Source organism: Rhodamnia argentea, chromosome 6, assembly GCF_020921035.1.
Source record: "Rhodamnia argentea isolate NSW1041297 chromosome 6, ASM2092103v1, whole genome shotgun sequence".
Taxonomy (NCBI): Eukaryota; Viridiplantae; Streptophyta; class Magnoliopsida; order Myrtales; family Myrtaceae; genus Rhodamnia; species Rhodamnia argentea.
Window position 1 is genome coordinate 21,559,693 of NC_063155.1, and position 20,615 is coordinate 21,580,307.

The 20,615-nt window shown below is 41.7% G+C and overlaps 1 protein-coding gene across 1 annotated transcript; it reads right to left on the reverse strand.

The window, feature by feature from the left end:
- Positions 1-14,377: 14,377 nt before the first annotated feature.
- On the reverse strand, positions 14,378-15,983 carry LOC115734310 (arogenate dehydratase 1-like). The gene is made up of 2 exons (XM_048280825.1): positions 15,828-15,983; positions 14,378-15,784 (listed from the first exon to the last, which is right to left on the reverse strand). Exon 2 carries the CDS (start codon positions 15,718-15,720, stop codon positions 14,413-14,415), a length of 1,308 nt encoding a protein of 435 aa, XP_048136782.1. The 5' UTR covers positions 15,721-15,784; positions 15,828-15,983; the 3' UTR covers positions 14,378-14,412.
- Between the last annotated feature and the right edge of the window lie 4,632 nt (positions 15,984-20,615).

The window sequence follows — 20,615 nt, forward strand, 5'->3', positions numbered from 1 at the left end:
TCTTCATTTTGCCTTCCCGTACGTTGCCCCTTTATAAATCATGTATTCCGCATGACCTCTCCTCTTCCAAATAGGATCCAAGGCCTAGATGAAGGTCGTGAATCAGACGGGCTTTCTTGGCAATTTGAATGATCAATAGTTGTGATTGATTCGATTAGCCTGAATTAGAATTCAGGCAAGAATTTTCCCTTAGATGTCATATAGTATGAGTTTTGGTACGCGTAATCCGAAAAGGAAATGACGGTTTGATTCCTTCGCCAAGCCGAAAGAAAATTCACGTCCCTCGATATAATACACACAAGTTTTAGGAAAACAACCGCATAATACCACGTCTCGGAAAATTGCGAAACATCATGCTATTAAAGTTTGTATAAACGACTCTACATCAACCATCATAGGTAATGTGACTCTTGACTCTTGAGATATACTAAGCTTTTACTCGGTCAATTTTACTCGAGCTAACTTGAGTATAGGAGGATGCCCGAAATCCCGCCCCCCAATGGGTTTCTCCGGGTTATAGTGTGCAGAGTAGCTGGATTTAGAATTAGGTGATCGAAGAACTATCGCGAGTGAAATCGAGTCGCGGCTCAAAGTCTCGCGGCTTTGACCTATTTAAAATTTATTTATGACTCATTAAAATTTTAAATAATCTATTTATGATCTGCTTAGCATATTTTTAGGGCGCGCATTGCAACACTACTATTTCAGAAATCAATTTCTACTCAAAAGTAAAAGTTAATTTTTCTACTTATGCTCTAGAAGTTAATTTCTAATCAAAGAAATTCGTTTGGTAAATGTTAGAAATTTTTATTTCTGAAACATTACCAACACAAAATATTTCATGAAAAGTTATTTTTGGCGGCCGAAAGATTTTTACTTTATTTTAAAACTTTTGAATTTCTTTCAAAAATAATTTTTCTTATTTAAAAATATTATTTATTTTTTAAAAAATTAAAAATTGTTATTCATTTTTTACTCTGGTGGTGGCAGACTGCGGAGGTCGGCGGTAAACTGCGGTGGCGAGTGGTGGTGGGCAATGGTCGGCGATTGGCGGTGGGCGGTGGTCGGCGACGGCAAGGATGGTTAGTGGCGGGCGGAGGTCGGTGGTTTGTGGTTGGTGGTGGGTGATGGCGACCTGTAGAGGTTTATGGAGGGCGGTGGCGGGCGATGGTCGGCGGACGTCACGAGCGTCGATGGTCGGTGGCCAATAGAGGTTGGCGATAGGAGGTAGTCAACGGTGGTCGGCGGTTGGCGGGCGGGGGGAAGGGCGGGAATGAGGGTAGGTCGCAGGCAATGGCAGCCGGTGGACGGTGATCCGAGATTGGCGGTGACGGAGGCGGGCGTGGTCGAAAAGAGAATGAAGAAGCAATGAAAGGAGGGTAAGGCAATGAGTACTTCTTGAGTTTTTTTTTTTGGGGTCCAATAAGTACTTCTTGAACCGAGAAGTAATGTTCTTTAACTTCTCAAATTAGGGAAAAAATAACTTTATAGGTAAAAATTCACTTCAGAAGTAGAAATTTATTTTTTTCTACCGAATGGATTTCTCCTTCAGAAACACTTTTGGAGCGTAAATCCACTTCAAGAAGTATTACCATGCGCTCCCTTATGGCGCGCATGACAACATTTCTGCTTCAAAAATCAACTTATTACTGGAAGATGATTATTCTTTTTCTACTCAAAAGCAGAAGTTGATGTTTTCACTTATACACTAGAAGTTGATTTCTGATAAAAGAAATTCGTTTGGTAACGATTGAAAATTTCTACTTCTGAAACATTATTAACGCAAAATCTTCTATGAAAAATTATTGCTGGTGGCCAAAAAAATTATACTTCATTTTTAAAATTCTTTAAAAAAAATACTTTTTATTATTAAAAAATATTATTGAGTTTTTAAAAATATTTTTTTTTTACTCCGACGGTCGGAGACTAAGAGTTAGCGTGGCGAGAGGTAGGTGGTAATGATCTTTGGCGGGGGGGTCGGTGGTAGTGATCAACGGTTGGTGGCGGTGGCTAGCGGAGGTCGGGGATGGACGGTCGTCAGCCGCTGCAAGTGGAGGTTGGCGGCGATGAGCGATCGGCGATTGGCTACTGCCGGCGGTGGGCAGTGGTCGCGACAGGCGGTTGGCGGCGAAGGTCATGGGCAGCGATGGGCTGCCGCCGGTGGAGGTTAGCGATGTGTGGTCGTAGTGGGCGGCGGCCAACGAAGGTCTATGGTGGGCAATGATAGGCAGCGGCGGGTGGCATTGGTTGTGGGCGATGATGGGCGGAAGTAGGTGGTGGTTACCATTAAGTGGTGTTGGAGGTCAACGTTGAACATAGTCGAAAAGAGGGTGAATGCGTAATGAAAAGAGTGTGAGGCCCGAAATACTTCTTGAGTTGAGAAGAAAATAATTTAACTTATCTAATTAAGGAAAAAAAATAACTTCAAAAGTGAAAATTTCACTTCAGGAGTAAACAAACGGATTTTTACTTCAGAAGTTAAATTACTAAATAAATTTCCACTTTAAAATTACTTTTAAAGTAAAAAATTATTTCGAGAAGTGTTAACATACGCACCCTTAACAATCTATTTACAATCAGTTTTCGATCAATCCAAATATGATCCAATCTACCCACTCCATCGAAAAGCATGCAAAAGCGAAATCCCGAAAAGATCCACAGGGAAATCGGTTGATGAAAGTCCCAAAGTCGTGAGAGAAACTGTGCTTTGCGTCACCGTCTGCCACTAAGTGGTCCACGGAGTTCAGATATAAATGCAATGGTGGTGGGTTTTCACCTTCTGACCGTGTCTAGGGAGTTGACCTTCTTGAAGAACACGGGGACGATCATTAAATCCATTCGAGTTAATAACAATTTAGAGTAGTCAAATAAGTGAGTTGAACTTGATCCACCTAACCATTTTAACCCATTTATATGCGAGAATAATAATATAAATAATTCTTATTTTAGTTTCATATGTATTGAAATTTTTAAAATTTTAATTTATTCAATATGATTATCACACTTTTTATTTATATTTAATTTAATCCTTGAATTATATGAAAATGTTCAATATTATCTGTAAACGTGAATTGATGGAATGATAGCATTGAACATTTTCATATAATTTAGGAACTAAATTGTTTGAGAGCTACATTGAACAAACTTAAAATATTTCCGTACTTAATCCAACCTATGAAAATCTGTATCCACCTAGTTAACCCACTTTAAGCCATTTATGTATATATATTGTTTGGATAAAATTGTTATTGCGATTATAAAGATGCTAAAGAATTCGCTTTCAACATTATATAAATTTTTTCGACCAAAAAAAACATTATATAATTTTTTTCATTTTTCATTAATCACAAAGAAGAGTAAGAGGAATATACTCCTTGGCAGTGAATTCATAAAATTATAGCAACAAATAAGGTGGAAGAATTGAAATTTTAATTAAATGAAACATAAGATGTTGACGAAAATGATTTATGCCGACAACGGATTGCAATGACAAGAATAGAGATTGGAATATTGTAATAATATAACAATTACAAATACAGCAACAAGAACATATATATCCAATAACTAACAGACGAAACTTACAAGACTAATTTATATAAAAAGCAATGGAGAAAAAAAAACACAGGCCTACTAGAATTTTTTTAATAGGGTGAAATTGGATCATCTTGCGGGTCTATTTGGACTTTTCTGAAATTGGGATAGTCGAAAGTATTTTCTCGTATGAAATAATCATAAAGGTAATTGAATTCGGGGTAAAGTATGAACCCATTTAAATATCCGTCTTTTTTTGAATTTTGTCATTTTAAGGCTGTTTACTAAACATAATTAAATCATGTAATATTTTTTTTTTTGGTCGGAAAACCAAATAACGACAGGTGTAATCATATCGTAGAGTTGCAATTCGTGCTAAGAAACGCACGGCGTTTTATCTCCGACAGCTGGCGTCCGTGCCCACATGTTTCGTCTTTCGATGCGATTTGACACGTGGACAAGGTTCTCTGAGTAAAAATAAAGCCAGCTTTGTTTTGACCAAAAAAAGTTGCAGCGAAAAGCAAAAATTCCTGTTAAATTAGAAGCTAAAATAGAGAAGAAAAAATAGTGAAAAGATCAAAACCCCTTTCCTCTTTGCTTTTTTATCGCTATTTCCTGTTCGTAAGATGTTTTTATATAGCCTGCACCTCTCGAAAGTTTTCCACCCGATCAGTCTCAACACTACCCGCAAACTGTTCCGTCCATGCCCGCTTGCATCATGCAGCATTCCGCTTCTAGGGCAGCCGGGAGCGGCTCCAAGGTATTGGAAGAAGTTGTGATTTGTACAAGAGAATTGCCCAATTCAAATCAAAATGTTCGACTGACCGGCGATCGACCAAAGCCTCGAAAATTCGATCTTTGAAATGTGATTTTTATCCGATATCGAAAGGCTTTTTCATGACTTTAAATTCATGTACGGGCTACAGGTTTCGTAATTCAATTGTCATTTTGATAGATTAATGATGGGTTTGGTTCAGCTTTTTCAAAGTCCATTGAAGCCCCAAAGCCCCAAAGCCATTTGGAGAAAATGTAGAGCGTTTCACAACCAGCATTGAACTTTTAGCATTTGGTCAAATGCTGAGTTATGATATTTTCTTCCAAACTTACCCTCACTTATTTTTTCAAATTTCAATTTTGCCCTCATTTTTTTGTTACATTATTTTTTAAATAAAAAAATCCAAACCCTAGATTGCGGCCATCGACCAGCCATATCTGCGGCCGGTGGCGATCGGCCGAGGCCGCCGGGGGTGGGGTGACACTTGGCGGCCATCGCCTTGGGTCGAGCGACCCTCGACGGACATCACACGGGCCATGTGAGCCCAAGTGAGGGTCGCTGGGGGCCGCGCGACCCAAGCAACTGTCTCCCGAGGTCACGCGACCCTAGGCGACGGCCTTCCCCGGGGTCGCGCGACCCCAGGCGGCCGTTGCCGGGGTTCGCACAACCCCGGCTGGCCTCGGGGTTTGGATTTTCCTTTTTTTTTTCTTTTATTTTTATTTAAATAAATATGATAGAAAGCCTCTTTGCAAATTTATTTTGTCGAACACTAATTAGCTCAATGTCGTTTTTCAAAGGATTTTCTTATCAAATGCCATAAGCATTTTTGCAAAGCCCCTTAAACTAAATATATTTACATTTCCCCAAAGCCCATTTCCAAATCGTTATGGGCTTGGAATGAATTAAAGAGGCGTGTGAAGTTTCTCGGCTAACGCACAAGCCCAGAGGACACAGCTATTGTGTCGTGTCTGGGTTGGAGGCCCATGAAGTGCTCTTCGAGTCGGTCACTGAGCATGGCGCCCATGAAGTACTAGATCTCCAATTTTTAGTTTCTCAAACCATAGTTAGATTTGGACCCAAAAAAAAAAAAAAAACCATAGTTAGATTAGATTTAAAAGCAAAAAGTTGCTCAAAAGTACCCAAAAGGGGAAAGGAACAAAAGCCAAGCCATCCATACTGGGCTGGATGGGCGGCGGTGAGGGCTCGCAACCCTTGCCGGTGAGCCCTCTCTCGGATTTGGGTGAGGCCCTCATCTGCGTTGCGGCGAGGAGGTTCGGTCCTTGCCTATGGTTGACGAGGGTCGTCGGCCCTTGTCAGCACCAGCGCAAATTAGGGAGTGACAATACCTTGAGCCCTGTCCATTCTTAAAAAGAGAAAATTAGTTTCTTTAATTTTTCAAATCGTTTCTAATATGACTTTTGTTGGGTTCCACATCGTGGTCGCGTGTCATTAAAAGATAATAGAAAAAAGTCATACCGACACCTTGTGTTAGCAAATCAAACGGAATAATAGAAGCATTTCATTGCACCGGCTTAACAAGTTTTAGAACTTTGCACCATTCAAGAGTCTGAAGTTTGAATTGTTCTTTTGCAATAAATTCCAAGTCCTTCAACGCACTTATCTCTTGAAAAAAAAAAAAAAGAGGTAGGACCATATTTCTACTTTTATAAAAACACACCAATTGAGAGTCAGAAGAAACCGTGCTGGTAGAGTATCCACACTCACCAACTTAAAAGGAAAAGGATATGCTTCCCACTTACTCTCCCAAATTATGATATTTTCATTTTTCTAATTCTTATGTGATTGCTGTTGTTGCCGGATTTTTATTTTATTATGTTGTCCTAAGCACATAATTTACCTCATTAATTCACCCCACGTGTCTCATTTCCACACTTTCTCGTTCGTCACTCTCACCGGTTTTGGGAAAAATGCCAAGTTGTGACCCCCCCAAGTTGTCATTAGTATTATGAGGGAAATTACATCCCACTCATTTAATTAAGCCTAAGCTTGAACCAACGACGAAATAGCCCTTTCATTATGGGGCAAACCGAGTCAATTAGGTAAGGCATCCTTATTACCATTTAATTTTGCTATTATAGAGCTCTTAAGAAATATGTTCATACATGTCACTTGCCGACTTTGCAATGAATATGACCAATTTAAAGTCTTCGGCCTCATTTTTTTTTTTTTTTCAATTGGGGCTAATTCTCTAGAAACAAAAGTCGCTCGTTTTAGGTCAAAATTCAATTCTATCCCCAAACATTTTTTTTTCTAGAAAAAAGATTCCGAACTTTCACTCCGGTCTAGAATCTGCCCAAGCTTCGACAGTCGCAACTGATTTTCTCAAGATTATCAACATTAAGAGGCTATTGTTGTTCCATACAAGCGCGTGTTTTGATAATGAACCTCTAATTGGCTATGATATTTATAATTATGAGTAAAGTAGTGGTAATTTTTGGACGTGTGAGCAGGTTTGGGATTAGAGTAAAAAATAGAGGATTTGTTTTTAAACAAAAAAAAATTCAGGGTAAAATTGGATTGGAGCTAAAGTTGGATATTATTTAAGAAATAGGGCTTTCTATTGGCCAATGAGAAATTTCTCCTACAAAACAAATGATGTTTGGTTAATTTTTTCTTTTTCTTTTTTTTGTGGGGGGCTCTTAAATTTGTTTCGAGTAAGTGGAACAATAAGCAACGGAGAACAAATTTTTAATGGACAAAGGAATCAAATGAAACATATGGTATTTAAGGGCTGAATTTGTCTCCAAGAAGGGGAGAAAGATTCCAAGGGAAAGTGTCTCCCTAGTCTCCAAACTAGGTCAGCTACAATCCTCCAAAGTTTGGTGGAAGTTTTTAAGGATAGTTGGTCCAATTGTCATATATTAAGTAATTTCACGCATCTCACATAATCAAAATGTCGATATTGACGTCTTAAAATGACAATTGAATTAATGAAAATCTCTATAGAAGACAATTCGTGAGTATAGACGGCTCGTGCTTTATATTAATTATTTGGCTTAGTAGTGGGTACAAAGATTGCTATTCCTTTTGTGGAAAAGCCCGATCCAATGGATTGTACAAATTTATCGAGAAGATTCGTGAATAAAAAGCTTGCTCGAAATTGAACAACTGCCGATGTCCATTGTACTGTGGTAGCTCATATGTCGAATTTAAAATGGTTCCTTTAAATTATGGGCGAGCATGGTCCTGTTCCCTCAAGAATCAAGGATCGGATCGGTGGTCTTAGTTCTAAACTTTGAAAAATTCGAGCACTGAACATATCACCAAAAAAAAAAAAAAACGACCAATATGAAAGATCACTATGCCACATTATGGGTTGTTCTTTTGTGTCGTTCCACATTTGATTTTAGAGCATCCTAATATGAAATTTCACCTTATGGAAAGCCATCATCTTCATCATATAAACATCTAATCGAGGGGCTGAGTTTGGACCAAAGGCCACTAAGCTACTTATTTTTTAGAATGTTAGGTTTTCTATTCACTTTTTGTTCAGAATTCAGTTTTATATTTAATTGAAAATTTGCTAGTCCGGATGAACAGTCCATAGGTCCGGTTTCCCCTCGAGAACTAAATATGAGCGCTCCAAAACTGGAACAAATCGACCGGTTCGGTCCGCCCCGAGCGATCCATTATGCCCAACCCTATTTTGAACTATACCGATGCTCGTTTCAAGTGGATCATGAGTCATTGGAAAGCTAACTCGGACGGATTTATAGCGTCGAAAGAGGTATCTCACGGCATGATACCTATTAAAAGGGGGAAAAAACATGTTTAGAGTATATTGGTTGCACAAAGTGGATCTGGCATTTGCCATTTGGCAATTGCATAACAGTAAATATTTGTCGACTTGATTATTTGTGAGATGATTTGAAAAATGCTAGAACGTATCCTGCTTGATCTATAGAATTGCTAAAGGTTACATGCATAAAACATGCCCATCTTATCTTGATAATATGGCCTAATTAGGAGCAGCTACACAAGACTCTCGTTTGGTTTAGCTGCAGCTGAATTTTAGCTATGACGTGTTCCACTTGTGTTGTAAAATGTTGTAACTTTTGTAGTTAGCAATACCTATTTTCAAGCAGCAGCACTTTAATATTAGGCGGAACACTTTTCCGAAAAATCTCCATAAATTGATTAGCTTTTGAAATAGTTGCAGTTTTCGAACAAAAAGAAAAAAAATAGTTGCAGTTGTCACGTGCTTGCTAGACATCTTATAAAAATTATCACCATCATTTTCCCAAAAAATAAATAATTCGAATAATATTTTTTTTTAAATCTAGTAGTTTGTTTTGCTTATAAAAATGAATGAATGAAAAAAAAAATTATGCCGTCCACAAAAATATTGAGACAATTTCATAATGAAGGATTTTTCATTGACTAATTATTTTTTGAGCGATACAAACGATATTATTAAGAAAATATATTTTTTTAAATTATTTTTTTTTTCGTGAGACAAATGAAGTGAATGTCACTTAAATTACAATAGCCAAGAACGATTACACTAAGTAAGTAAGGAGGACCCAAGGGCACCCCCCACACGTGCGCATTGTCCCAATTGTTCATTTGATGAAGCGAGCTGACCACCCACATCGTAAGACTGAAATTACCAAATCAACCCCGCTAATTAGGTACAGATCTCGAATCAAAAAACGGGTTAAAAGAAACTTAAAGAGCAGCGAGAGATGCCGGCAACAACGACCGGCCCCAAGAAAGAAGCGACCGACGCACGTCAGCCAGAGGTGTGGGGCTCGTCACTTACCAATTTGCGGTGGTAGCTCCCAACCACCACCGCGCACATCTTTCTTCACCTACCACAGCCATCTGAATCCCTCCCCGTGCTCACCATTCACCAAACCCCTCCCCACTCCGTACAATAATCCCCGGCAACAGCAATCTCTCCACGTTCTTCTCCAATCATTGTGACATTGCTCGAATAACTCACTCGAGGTACTATCTGCTCTGACTCGTCCCATAGCGAGCATTGCCTTATCCTAATAGTGTACCTCTGGCGTGCGGTTGGGTATATTTTTAGGAGGTCGCTCCTGGCAGCGTACCTCTGAACATGCTTAATCTTTGGAGTTCTAAAGCTAAGTATTACCGTTAAGTAAAAAAATGCATAATTTCAATTTTCACACACACACACACACATCATAAGCACACTCTCCCCTTATTCGGTGTGCAATTCAATTCATTCCTACCTCCATTCGCTATTCTAAAAGCCTACTAAGAGCCGCTACTTGTCTAGGCCTTCTGACTTTGGCCACCGCTCGTCGCCCTCATCGAACCGATCGTTACAATCGTCAAGTTCACATCTACTCGTATATTAACTTGCAACGTCGATCGAAATGGAAGCCCGAACCATATCAAGTATGTAACGAGGGGCATCCCCTAACCTTTTCAAATCCGGGTGCGCTCTTGTGTCCGTGTGAACACGCTTCTTCTCGAGCCTGGTATCTAGCGTCAAATCAAGTCGAGGATCTGGGGTTTCCAGGTGCACACCCGGACCCTATTGTTTATTCTCAAGAACTTGTTTGACTAAACTTCGTTTTTGGTAGGTGTTGACATGGACAAAGCCTGTCGTGGAGACAAGTTTAGGCTCCTGGCTCGTCCGATGATCGACATTTGGATTCGACGATCGACTTGGACAGCCCGAGATCAAGAAAAAACACCCCTTTTCGTGATCATTTCCCGATTAGTGCATGAGCATTAGGGGCACTCATCTTTTCCATCACATCGACTAGCTAGGAGATAAATAAGCAACGTCAAGGAAAAAGCAAAACCCAATCTAATGCCAAATCCAGGGGCGCTTCGTTAGTTTGTGCAGAGTTTTTGCATAGAAGTTGAGCAAACACGAGAGGCGGATTTGCTAACATGGGGAGATCCAATGATGAAAAAAGTTGACGAAGCGCAAGCGCAACCTAACTATTACAATATGGATCCAGAAAAGACATCGGGTGGCTCCATCTAGACGTGCGACTCCACCTAAGATTGAAACATCGTCGTTTACCCATCTTACTTTGACTTTGCAGTTGTAGTCCTCCTTTACGAAAAAACATATGATGCACTTCTTTCCACTATAGACAGTCGGTTGGAACGATAAATACCCAAGAGTAATATCTTCTTCTTTTTTTTCGCAATTCTTGACAGCATGTTCATGGTTATTCCACTTGATTGTGAAAGGAGTGTGTAGTCAGTTATAAGTGTGAGGAAAAGTCTCGTCTGAACACATTTGATTATGCACCAAAGCTCCCGACTCTTGTGCACAATCATCTCTCTTCATAACTCGCCAATCAAAATAATATAGGGTTAATACCATAGAAAACCCCAAGTCGATATACTTATGATAAATTTACTCCAAATTATTTTTTTAATCACAAAAAATCCGAACCAAGACACTTGTGACAATTTTACCTCAAAATGGCACACCTATGACAAATTTAGCCTCGATAGTTTTTGTTAATCTAACCCTTAAAGTGTTAATATGTATGACACATGGCAATTGACGAGTGTACCAACTTGAGATTTTTACATTTTGAAATTTTTTGTGATATTAACCCAATTTAATGGAAGGTAAATTTGTCACGTGTATACCAGTTTGAGATTTTTCGTGGTAAAAAAAATTAGTTTAGGATTTTTAGTGGTAAAAAAAATAGTTTGGGGTAAATTTGTCACAACTGTACCGGATTTGCATTTTTCGTGATCAAGAAAACAGTTTGGAATAAATTTGTCATGTGGGTATTGGTTTATGGTTTTTCATGGTATTAACCCAATAATGTAATAACTTCAGGGAAATAGCTTTTACAAGCTTTATCCTAGTAAACTAAAACCACATTAGGATCGACTGATCAAGTGCACGATCCGCGATCGAAGTCCATAAATAAAGGGAGAAGGGAGGGGGGAACGAAAGGAGGGAGAAGGAAGAAAGGGCAAAGAAAATGAAGTTCAACAAGATCATTTTTGTATCCACTATCAAATTCACAGCGAGCGGGAGGCATTTGGAAAAAAAAAAAACAATTCATTCTAAAGAGCACTTCCGAGGCAATTTCTTTCGCCGGCTGTGTTCGCATGTCGACACGTGTACCCATTCAATTTTATCGACAGACTAATCGTAGATGGAAAATTGCGGTTGTCGTCGTGCCAAATCGTTCGAGCTACTTTAACAAAGCTCAATGACGCACGGAAAAAAGAAGATGTTGACCTTTCGCGAAATTGCCCCATCTCACATGTGGATCAGGTGCACGGATTGCGTATCCGTTGACAGATCCCATGTGAAGGTAAACACTAAACGGACTCGTGAATGCACGCCATGGTGTGCCAAAGGGAGGGAGAAACCTATGCACACGTAAGGGATGAAGCATGTCAACCGAAGAGGCGACTCGACGCTCATTAGCGGATGTGTTTTCGAGAGTAGTTCTGTTAAAATGGATCATAAACCCATTTCTTAACCCATATATGATGAACTGGTTAGTTATATTCAATAAATGCGTCATAAATGGATTTAAACATAATATAATGTTAAATGAGTTTATAACTTAATTAGAACTAACTCCCTCTTATGACTCCCTTTTCATTTTCTCTTGCCCTTGCTTGATCTCACTCCGACTCTCACCTCACTCTGGATACTAGTTTTCCTAGTTTGGGTTAAATATGAAAGTGCTTTGGAAATATGGATTGGGTCGAGTATGAGTCACTAGATTTGCATTGCATGAAAATTGAACAAAACAAATTAAATGAAATTATTGGGGGAGAATTACAAAAAAAAAATGCTAAACCTATCGCAATTGTGTCAATTCAGTCATAAACTTTTTGTAATTGTGTTAATTCGGTTCATTTGGTGCCGCCGACGCCGACATGACTGATTTTTAATAATATTTTCTGTCTTTTCTTTTCTTTTCTTTTTTGTTTGGGTTTGGGTCGGAAGCCTCCTGCTGGCTACTAACCGAGAGCTTGCGAGCCCTCGCCAATCTTGGCGAGGGTTCATAGCTCTCGCCCAGAGTTGGCAATCTCTTGCCTACCCAAACCCCAAAAAGAAAAGAAAAGAAAAGAAAAGAAAAGAAGACATAGAATATTATTAAAAAATTTGAAAAAATATTAAAATATTGTTAAAATTTTGCTACTCGGCGCTAGCAAGTCAAATGGACTAAATTAACACAATTTTAAAAATTTTAGGATTAAATTGACAAAAAAGTAAGTCTAAATTGACACAATTGAAATAGATTTACAACTTTTTTATTAAATTTTTTAAATTATTTGTGTGTGACCATTCCAGATGTATGCTAATGTTGAAGTTGTGAGAGATGGACAAAAATTAAAGAAAGGACGCGGAAAGAAATGGACCGGACCAGTAGCCAAAACCAAGCCCCAAACATGCGGGATCGTCTGTTCGTTCGAGGACAGACGATGTGGTCCTCCCCTCCTCCGCCCACCCGCCACTTGCCAGTACTGATCTTCGGTCCAACCCACGCGCTCACTTGTTCTTTACTCGGTGGATCCAATGATCCACCGCGTGAGATTCCCCCGCTTCTGTACTCGGTGTGGGACTGGTATCGTCTAGGCTCTTCAGATACCAGCTGTACTGTTCTAAGTAAGATTTTATTGAGACGGCTCGACGCTATCAAAAGCATTCACATAAAAGTAGACGTGGGTCATTTTTCCAAGTATTGTGACATTTTTCAGTGACAAGCGTAACTAAAATCTTTGAAAATCATCTACTTTTCCGTTAAGTATGTTTAATAGTAGCCGAGTTTACAAGATCGTTCACACCGAGGGCTGTATTATTAACCCGTCTTCAAAAGAAATTCTGCTTCTTTATGATAAGAGGAAAAGTACATTTCTAAGTTTTGATTATTATTATATATATCATGAGAAAGTGCATTCCTCTAAAATTTATAAATTTCAACTGCGAATGCAAAGACATTTGTATTTTAAGGCCCCGAAACGAAACATTTTATGTATCCTACGGGTGTGCAAGTAATTGTAAGGGCGCGCATGACAACACTTCCGCTCTAATTAAATTTCTGATCAGAAATTGAGTAAATTTTTTTGCTTAAGTATTGTCCATGCTCTAGAAGTAAATCCAAAGAATTTCTACTCAGAAATTGCTTTATCAAACGAATTTTTGCTTCGAAAATATTTCTTAAGCAAGAATTTTCTCTAAAAATATTGTCATGCGCGTCCTAAGATGCTCCGAATTTTTCTGAGTTCAAAATTCCTGATTCTAAGATACGCCCCCATTATTAACAGCAAAAAGACAATATTGGTTGCGGACGGTGACCTTGATTTACATAAAGAAAATAGACACGTTATTCTCGCAGATTATCAAATCATATCATATCAAATCAAAATGAATCTGTGCTCCATCTACCACATCACACACCTACCACCGATTTGATGTTAAATTTGATTTAATGTATTTGGGCCCCACCGCCAGGTTGGCACGCACGTCCACATCATCCCGCCCGAAAAACGCCTGAAGCTGGCTTAACCAGAGCGCAGGGCAAGAAGAAAGGGGGCCGAGCAGTAGCAGTGATAATAAACAGATCAATAACAGTGTAATTGGATTTACAGTTTAACCGGAATACAGAGATCTTAGCATTCAAGAATAGAGAAATTAATAAAAAAGTGAAAATGTCGATGCTTTCTTTCGAGGATCTTGATTGAACTCGGTTGACCCAGTTCAAGATCACAACAGAGGGGAGAAGGACGGATTGAGCGGGCAACTGTGGATTCGGATTCTTACACGTAACACCCACGAACTCAGACAAGCCTAAAACATCATCATCTTCTTCATCCTCCCTACCTACGCAGCTTCTTCACATATTTACCCACCAACTCGGCTTTTTGCTTTCTTGGTTGGTGTCCCACATTCATTCACGGACAAACCCCACGCCACCCAAATGAAGAAAAAGAAAGATTTGACAAAGAAATGAACCAATGGACTAGGGAAGAAGACAAGATAAACGGAAAAAATCCTCTGTTTGTGCAGTGGTAGACGGTAGTTAATCAACAGTTGCTCTGTTTATTTTTCGATTTTTTTTCGGTGTTTTGCTTTGATTTTGATGTTTCTTTCTGGTTGTGAGGCGCTAATCTCCTCTGGAAGGACACCAGGGCGTCATGTCCATGGGATAACTCCCCAAGACCCTGAGGAAGGATGTGAACTCCTGCACTTCGGCGAGCGCGTTCTGGGCCCTGACCTCCGCGAGCGACGCCTCGAAGTCGACGTAGAACATGTACTCGAAGTGCTTCGCCGTGCCGACGTTGGCGTCGTCGACGAGCCGGATGGGCCGGTTCCGGTGAGGCCGCGACTCGATCTTGGTCAGGCTGATGTTCCGGAACGCGAAAGCCGAGAGCACCTTGAACAGCACGCTCGTCCCCTTGTCGTGCGCGAACACGATGCTCGTCTTGAACGGCCGATCCGTCCGCGGGATGATGGGCTCACGCGCCAGCATCACGAACCGGGTCACGTTGCTCGAGTCGTCCTGGATCCCGTCCGCCAGAATCTGGAGCCCGTACAGCTCCGCCGCGCGCGCGCTCGCGATCGCCGCCGTGTCACGGAGGTTGTTCGCCGCGATGTACTCCGCGGCCCCGGCAGTGTCGTCCACGGCCTCGCGCGCCGCCTGCGGGGCCAGCTTCGTCAGGGTGTGCTCGCACTGGGAGAGCGCCTGCGGGTGCGAGATCACGCGCGAGAGGTACTCCACGCGCGTGCCGGGAAGCGCGAGGAGGCAATGGTGGACGGGGAGCTGGACCTCGCCGACGATGTGGAGGCGGTGGCGCAGGAGGAGGTCGTAGTTCCTGTGGATCGAGCCGCCGAGGGAGTTCTCCACCGGCAAGACGGCGCGGTCCGCGATCCAGAGCTCCACGGCCTGGAAGGCGACCTCGAACTGGTCGCACGGGATCGCTTCGCAGTTCGGATAGGCTTTCCCGGCGGCTGCTTCGGAGTAGGCTCCGGGGACGCCCTGGTAGGCCACGCGGAGCTGAGAGCCGTGCATCGGAGCCGGGGACAGGTCCGTGATGGTGAGCGGCTTAGGCGACTGTGGGGCGGTAGGGCTGAGCTTGTTGTTGGCGTCGATGGGGACGAGGGTAAGGTCGACGGCGGCCTGGTGCCCGTTGACGGAGGCGACGCTGTCGGGTCGGCCGCCGTTGGCGTCGTCGGCGGTCAAGGGGGCCTGGTTGTCCTGGGAGACGATCTTGCTGGCGAGGATGGCGCAGGAGCTCTGCCAGTCGGCTTTGCAGGAGCCGACGCCGTTGGGGTAGTAGACGGAATCGGACCGGTAGGCGCACCGGGTGGCGTGGGGGGTGGCGGCGGCGACCCGGGCGAGTTGCGCCGGGCGGGGGGTCGCACGGATGACGGACCTGAGGCTAGTCGGAGTTCGAGGAGATAGAGACTGCATTTTGCGGGGTACAGACAAGACAACCTCCGAACGAGAAGGGAAGAGAAGGAAAACGTGAAAAAAAGGAAAACACAAAGAGAGCAAATTCTTAACAAAGGGAGATAAAAAAAGCTTGGAGTTTCTTCTCGGGGGGCGAGAAGGGAAACCTCAAGCTGAGGAGGGAGGGAGAGAGAAAGGGGGTTTTTTATATGAGAGGTTGGGGAAGGAGGAGTAGGGGAAGACTCGAGAGGAGGAGAGGATTGGTGAGGAAGTAGTTCGGTCAATCTCTCACCTACCCCTTCTTGTTCCTTTCTCTGTTTTTCCTTTTTCCTTTTTCTTTCCCCCCTTTTTTTTTTGGTTCATTTCATCAGTCAAACATGTGCCCGACTAGCGATGAACACCGGAATCGGATCGAATCGGCCGATTATATGAAGTTTTCGGTACTTAAAATTTGAAACCGGTGACAATTATGGTTCGGTTCTCGATTTCAGGCAGGGATTGAATAACGTGGGCTGAACCGGTAATTTCTGTTTTATAATTTTTATAATTACAAAACATTTTTTAAAAGATGCTGGGAGATGATTTGTTTAATGTCCCATTCGTTTTGAGTTGTAAAGACTTTTCATGGTAAAAATGACGGCACAATCTTCTTTGGTTCCATGTTTTAGGGTGCGATCGACTTGTTGATGGCGGTCTATAAGAAGTAATTTGGAGCACCGGATGCATATTTGACTGCTCCCTAACCCACTAGGGAATAGAAGAAAAAAAAACCCTTGTCTCCGGTGCCTAGATCCATCTGGGAATCGAACCAGTTGGATCGGTTCAGCTTGGTTTCGGGGACCAAATTGACCGGTTCCCAATTCTCGATTTTATACACCGGGAACCGATTCCAATGGTCAGGTTATCGATTATAGGATGGGAACCGATCCATCCTATGTCCGATCTCACGCATTTTATGATATAGTTTGCACGGAAGATAAATCGAATGTTAGCTTAATTGAGGCAACTTTATTGTTAACTTTCCCTCTTGTTTACCGCCTGCTTCGAATGCCCACTCAATTCAAAGGTTGGTTCACACGAGTTTCACTCCGGCACGTTTACTTAACTACACGATAACTTAGACATGTGAATTTCATGTTTTATCAATATTGGTTTGAGTCTCGTTTAACATGCAAATTTATTCTTCTTTAGCTAAAAGAGATTGCAGTCTCTCGGGGTAATCTTTCACCGTCGAATTGAATAGAAATGAATTTTGGCCACTCAAAGCGTCTCAGTTTGAGTAGCCGTGATTTTTTCGACTCTTTGATCCAATGGCGAAAATCCGTGGAAACAATAGGCCTACGAGGGGGCCATATGCTCGCCCCTTCTTTAACCTATTACAAATTGGACTCGCTTGGTCACGAGCAAGTAAACCGTATCGAAACCATCTGACCGATCTTAATGCGGACGTGGCGCGATCCTTTCGAAACGGGCGGTGCGAATGCAGTCCAACGCAAGCCAAACGCTCGTCGGATCGTGTGGCGTCCATGGCCACACGCCTTCCCGGCAATTCATGTCAGCATATGTGCAACACAACAAAGTCACGCAATACATGCTTTACCCCTTGGGACCATCCACCGTCCGCGTCTTCGTCTTCGTCTTCGTCGCGTCTTCACGTGACCGCTCTGCAATTGCTCCTTTTCTGTCCTTCCCATCTTTTCCCCCATGCCTTCTGCGTTTGCTATTGAAAGATAGCAACGGCAGTATGACACGCAGATTATAGCCCAAAAAATGAAAAAGGAGAAATCCTGTTATTATCGACGGGCAATAGGCTTGGTCGATGAGATCAGAGCTTGGTGAAACGGGAAGTCATCAATGAACCAGACGATCGGCGGTTACGAGGGAATTGACAACTCGCTGGGAAAGTCGTTGATGATCAACATCATGTGTTTTATCTTCGAGAATCTCCGCCGGTCAATGAGGTCATCGGCACCGTCGTGAAACTGCCGTGTAGCCGGGATCCATATTTTTGGATTCGTAACTTGTCATAGATAATTTTTGCTAGATAACGGGGAGATCGTTGCTACAGTGAAACTTTTCTTTCAACAAATTTTCTTTCCCAGCAATTTTCACATCGCGGCAACTGTTGTATCATATAACTTGTTTTGTTTTCACCAACATTTTATAGCTTATTATGATACTGTGGTAAAACTATTTTTCAACGTATTACGACATTTTGTATTTAATTAAGACGACGTGAGGTTCTAAAATATATTGGATGTACCATAGAAATGCCCTCCTCTCATGACCTTTCCATGGAATTAGTAATTGTCTAATCAAACAAACGCGAGCTTCCACAATCTCTAAATCGTTTTTTCTCGAGTAGAATTATCGTAACCATTGAATCAATAATGAATTATACATTTTGCATAAGCGTTACAACCACAAGATCGGTCTCTCAATGGACCATACGCCCCCACCACTTATACAGGTTACATAACAATTTATTTTTAAATATTTTAATGAATGATAAATGATATAGACGATCAATTATATTTATTTTTCATGAAATAAACAGAGTATAATTTGCAGTATATTGCATACTCGCGTAACAATTTCTCATCCCTGACTTATAGATGCTTTTAGCAGAGTTGATGGCATTTTATGTTTAATGAATTAACGGCATCCCTGTCTGTAAAGTAGACACGTACAGACTGGGAAGAATAAAATGACGTGACATCAAATTTTATTTGTTGGACTTTGTTTTCAGGGGGCATCTTTAAGTTTTCAAGGGAGAAAAAATATTCTATTATTCGTAAAACGCGTCGTAAAGACATCAATTCAATCATAAACACTTCGATTTTATCAATTAAGTCCTAAAATTTTGCGTGCTCAATGTAGCCCTTTTCTGTTACTTTTCGCCGAAAATCGCCGACATGACAACATGCCATGAAGACCGACATATGATGATTAGATCGCCGGTTCGGTGATTTCCAGTGAAAATTGATCGCAACGACTATATTTGAGTTTAGCACATAGCTTTATGGCTAAATTGTCAAAATTAAAAAGTACCCAATCGATATAAGCACAATAAGTTTAGAATTGATAATTTTCCCACCGAAGAGCTTTTCGGCTTGCATGATGAATGTCCCTGACAAACAAAGGCAACATAAAAGAAAGAATGCAAACATGGAAAATGAAGTCATAATGTCGATTCCCATGTTCTTCATGATTAAAGGATGGGCTTTGCTTAAACGGTAAGACAGCTAAGCCTAGCGTGACAAAAAGGCTCGCCACCTTAGTGTGGATTCAGATCCCCTAACATTGGGGATCCATGTTAGGGGTAACATAACCCCTTATCGGACAGTTCATTTCTATCGAACGGTCAATAATCGATCGCATCAATCAAAAATAAATTTTCCCTCTCAAAATTTGAATTGACTGATTGTTGACAATTCGATGGGAAATGGACGGCCCGATAAGGGGTTATGTTATCCCTAATATGGATCCCCAATGTTAGGGGATCCATTTCCACCTCAGTGTAGACTAGACCATAGTTAAGTAGAAGCAGCCAAAACTTTGGCCTAGACCATTTTTCCATAGAGCGACGGAAAGTGGAAATTGCCTTTCGGTAGGCAAAAAAAAATTCACCTAGAAAGTTGTTGACGACGACCTCCTAGGTCTTGGCAAACGAGACCTTGGTACAGGCTTTGAAATATGTTTTGGAAGAGATGAATTTCTTCGACTTATTTCAATTATGGATCGCCTAAGTATCACAACATCTAATGATAAGGATTCACCCGACACACATGGATTGGGCTCGTGCAAGTTTTACCCTTCTTAAATTAGGGGACAGATTAATTCCTAGTGCCTCGGCCAAGAGCATTTCCCCTTAGGATGCTTAAGTCCGAGTTTCTCTACCGCCAAACTCATCGAGGCCATTAAAGAAGCATAAATCTATTCAACTCCATACTTGTCCAGCGCGTTCATATCGAGGTGAGTATCGATTGGTGGGACTAACCGAATCTCGATAGCTAGGAAAACTGTTGCCGAGTTTCCAGCGTACGATAACAATTCCAAACTTACTTGGAACTAAGAAAAGGGTCGCACGCATGTCGGGAAAAAGGGAAAAATTTACATGTTCATTAGGAAAGCAAGACCGATGGGCAAGGCCTTCCATATGCATTGTTAGGATCCTAATTATAAGTTGAGAGGACTTCGATGCACGGCTTATATGATCTCGGGCACTCCCACCTTAATAGCTAACTGTCGGGATGCGGTTTCCTGCCATCCCTCCCCTAAAACCGGGGTATGTTCCGTTGCCTAACTTGACATCTCTCCCACATGAGAATTAATTCAAAAGGGCAAAAGCACTCGATGAAGGCTGAAAACAAAGCCAATACCTGACAATGCTGCACATGCTAGTCATTGAATGAGAGAAATTGGACAATAACGTCGAGTTTGGGATGCCCTGAGTTGACCTGAATGCCTAATTTCTTCGCCTCCTCCTTATCATATTCTTCCTGATGAGGATTTCCAAAGGTTTGACGGTTAAGTGAGCGCCACGTGTGTAGGTACACAAATTGGGGGGCGTTCTTGTTTAATTTGCAGAGACAACATGGTGAAACGAGCAGAGGACGAGGTAGGAATCAGAGGCATGCGTTGTCTAAAAGTAGGTGGGTGCCGTGGTAGAAGCGCAGGGCAAGGGCTCTTAACATTGACATGAACTCATGGTAGACCACAGAGTAGCAGAAACGGAGCTGCAGCCCGGGGTAGACTCACCTACCGGCAACACGCGCTAACCCGTCCCGATCTTTCGCCGTCGAGATGCGACGATGGAAGGAGCGAAGCAAGGACCTGACCCTCTTCATGGAAGGTAATGGAAAGAAGGAACGAGTGCATCAGGAGCCTTAAAACTTGTCACAGAAGTGTGATTG

Coding starts and splice junctions, on each gene's coding strand:
- LOC115734310 (XM_048280825.1), bottom strand. CDS start 15,720: ATGCAGTCTCTATCTCCTCGAACTCCGACTAGCCTCAGGTCCGTCATC.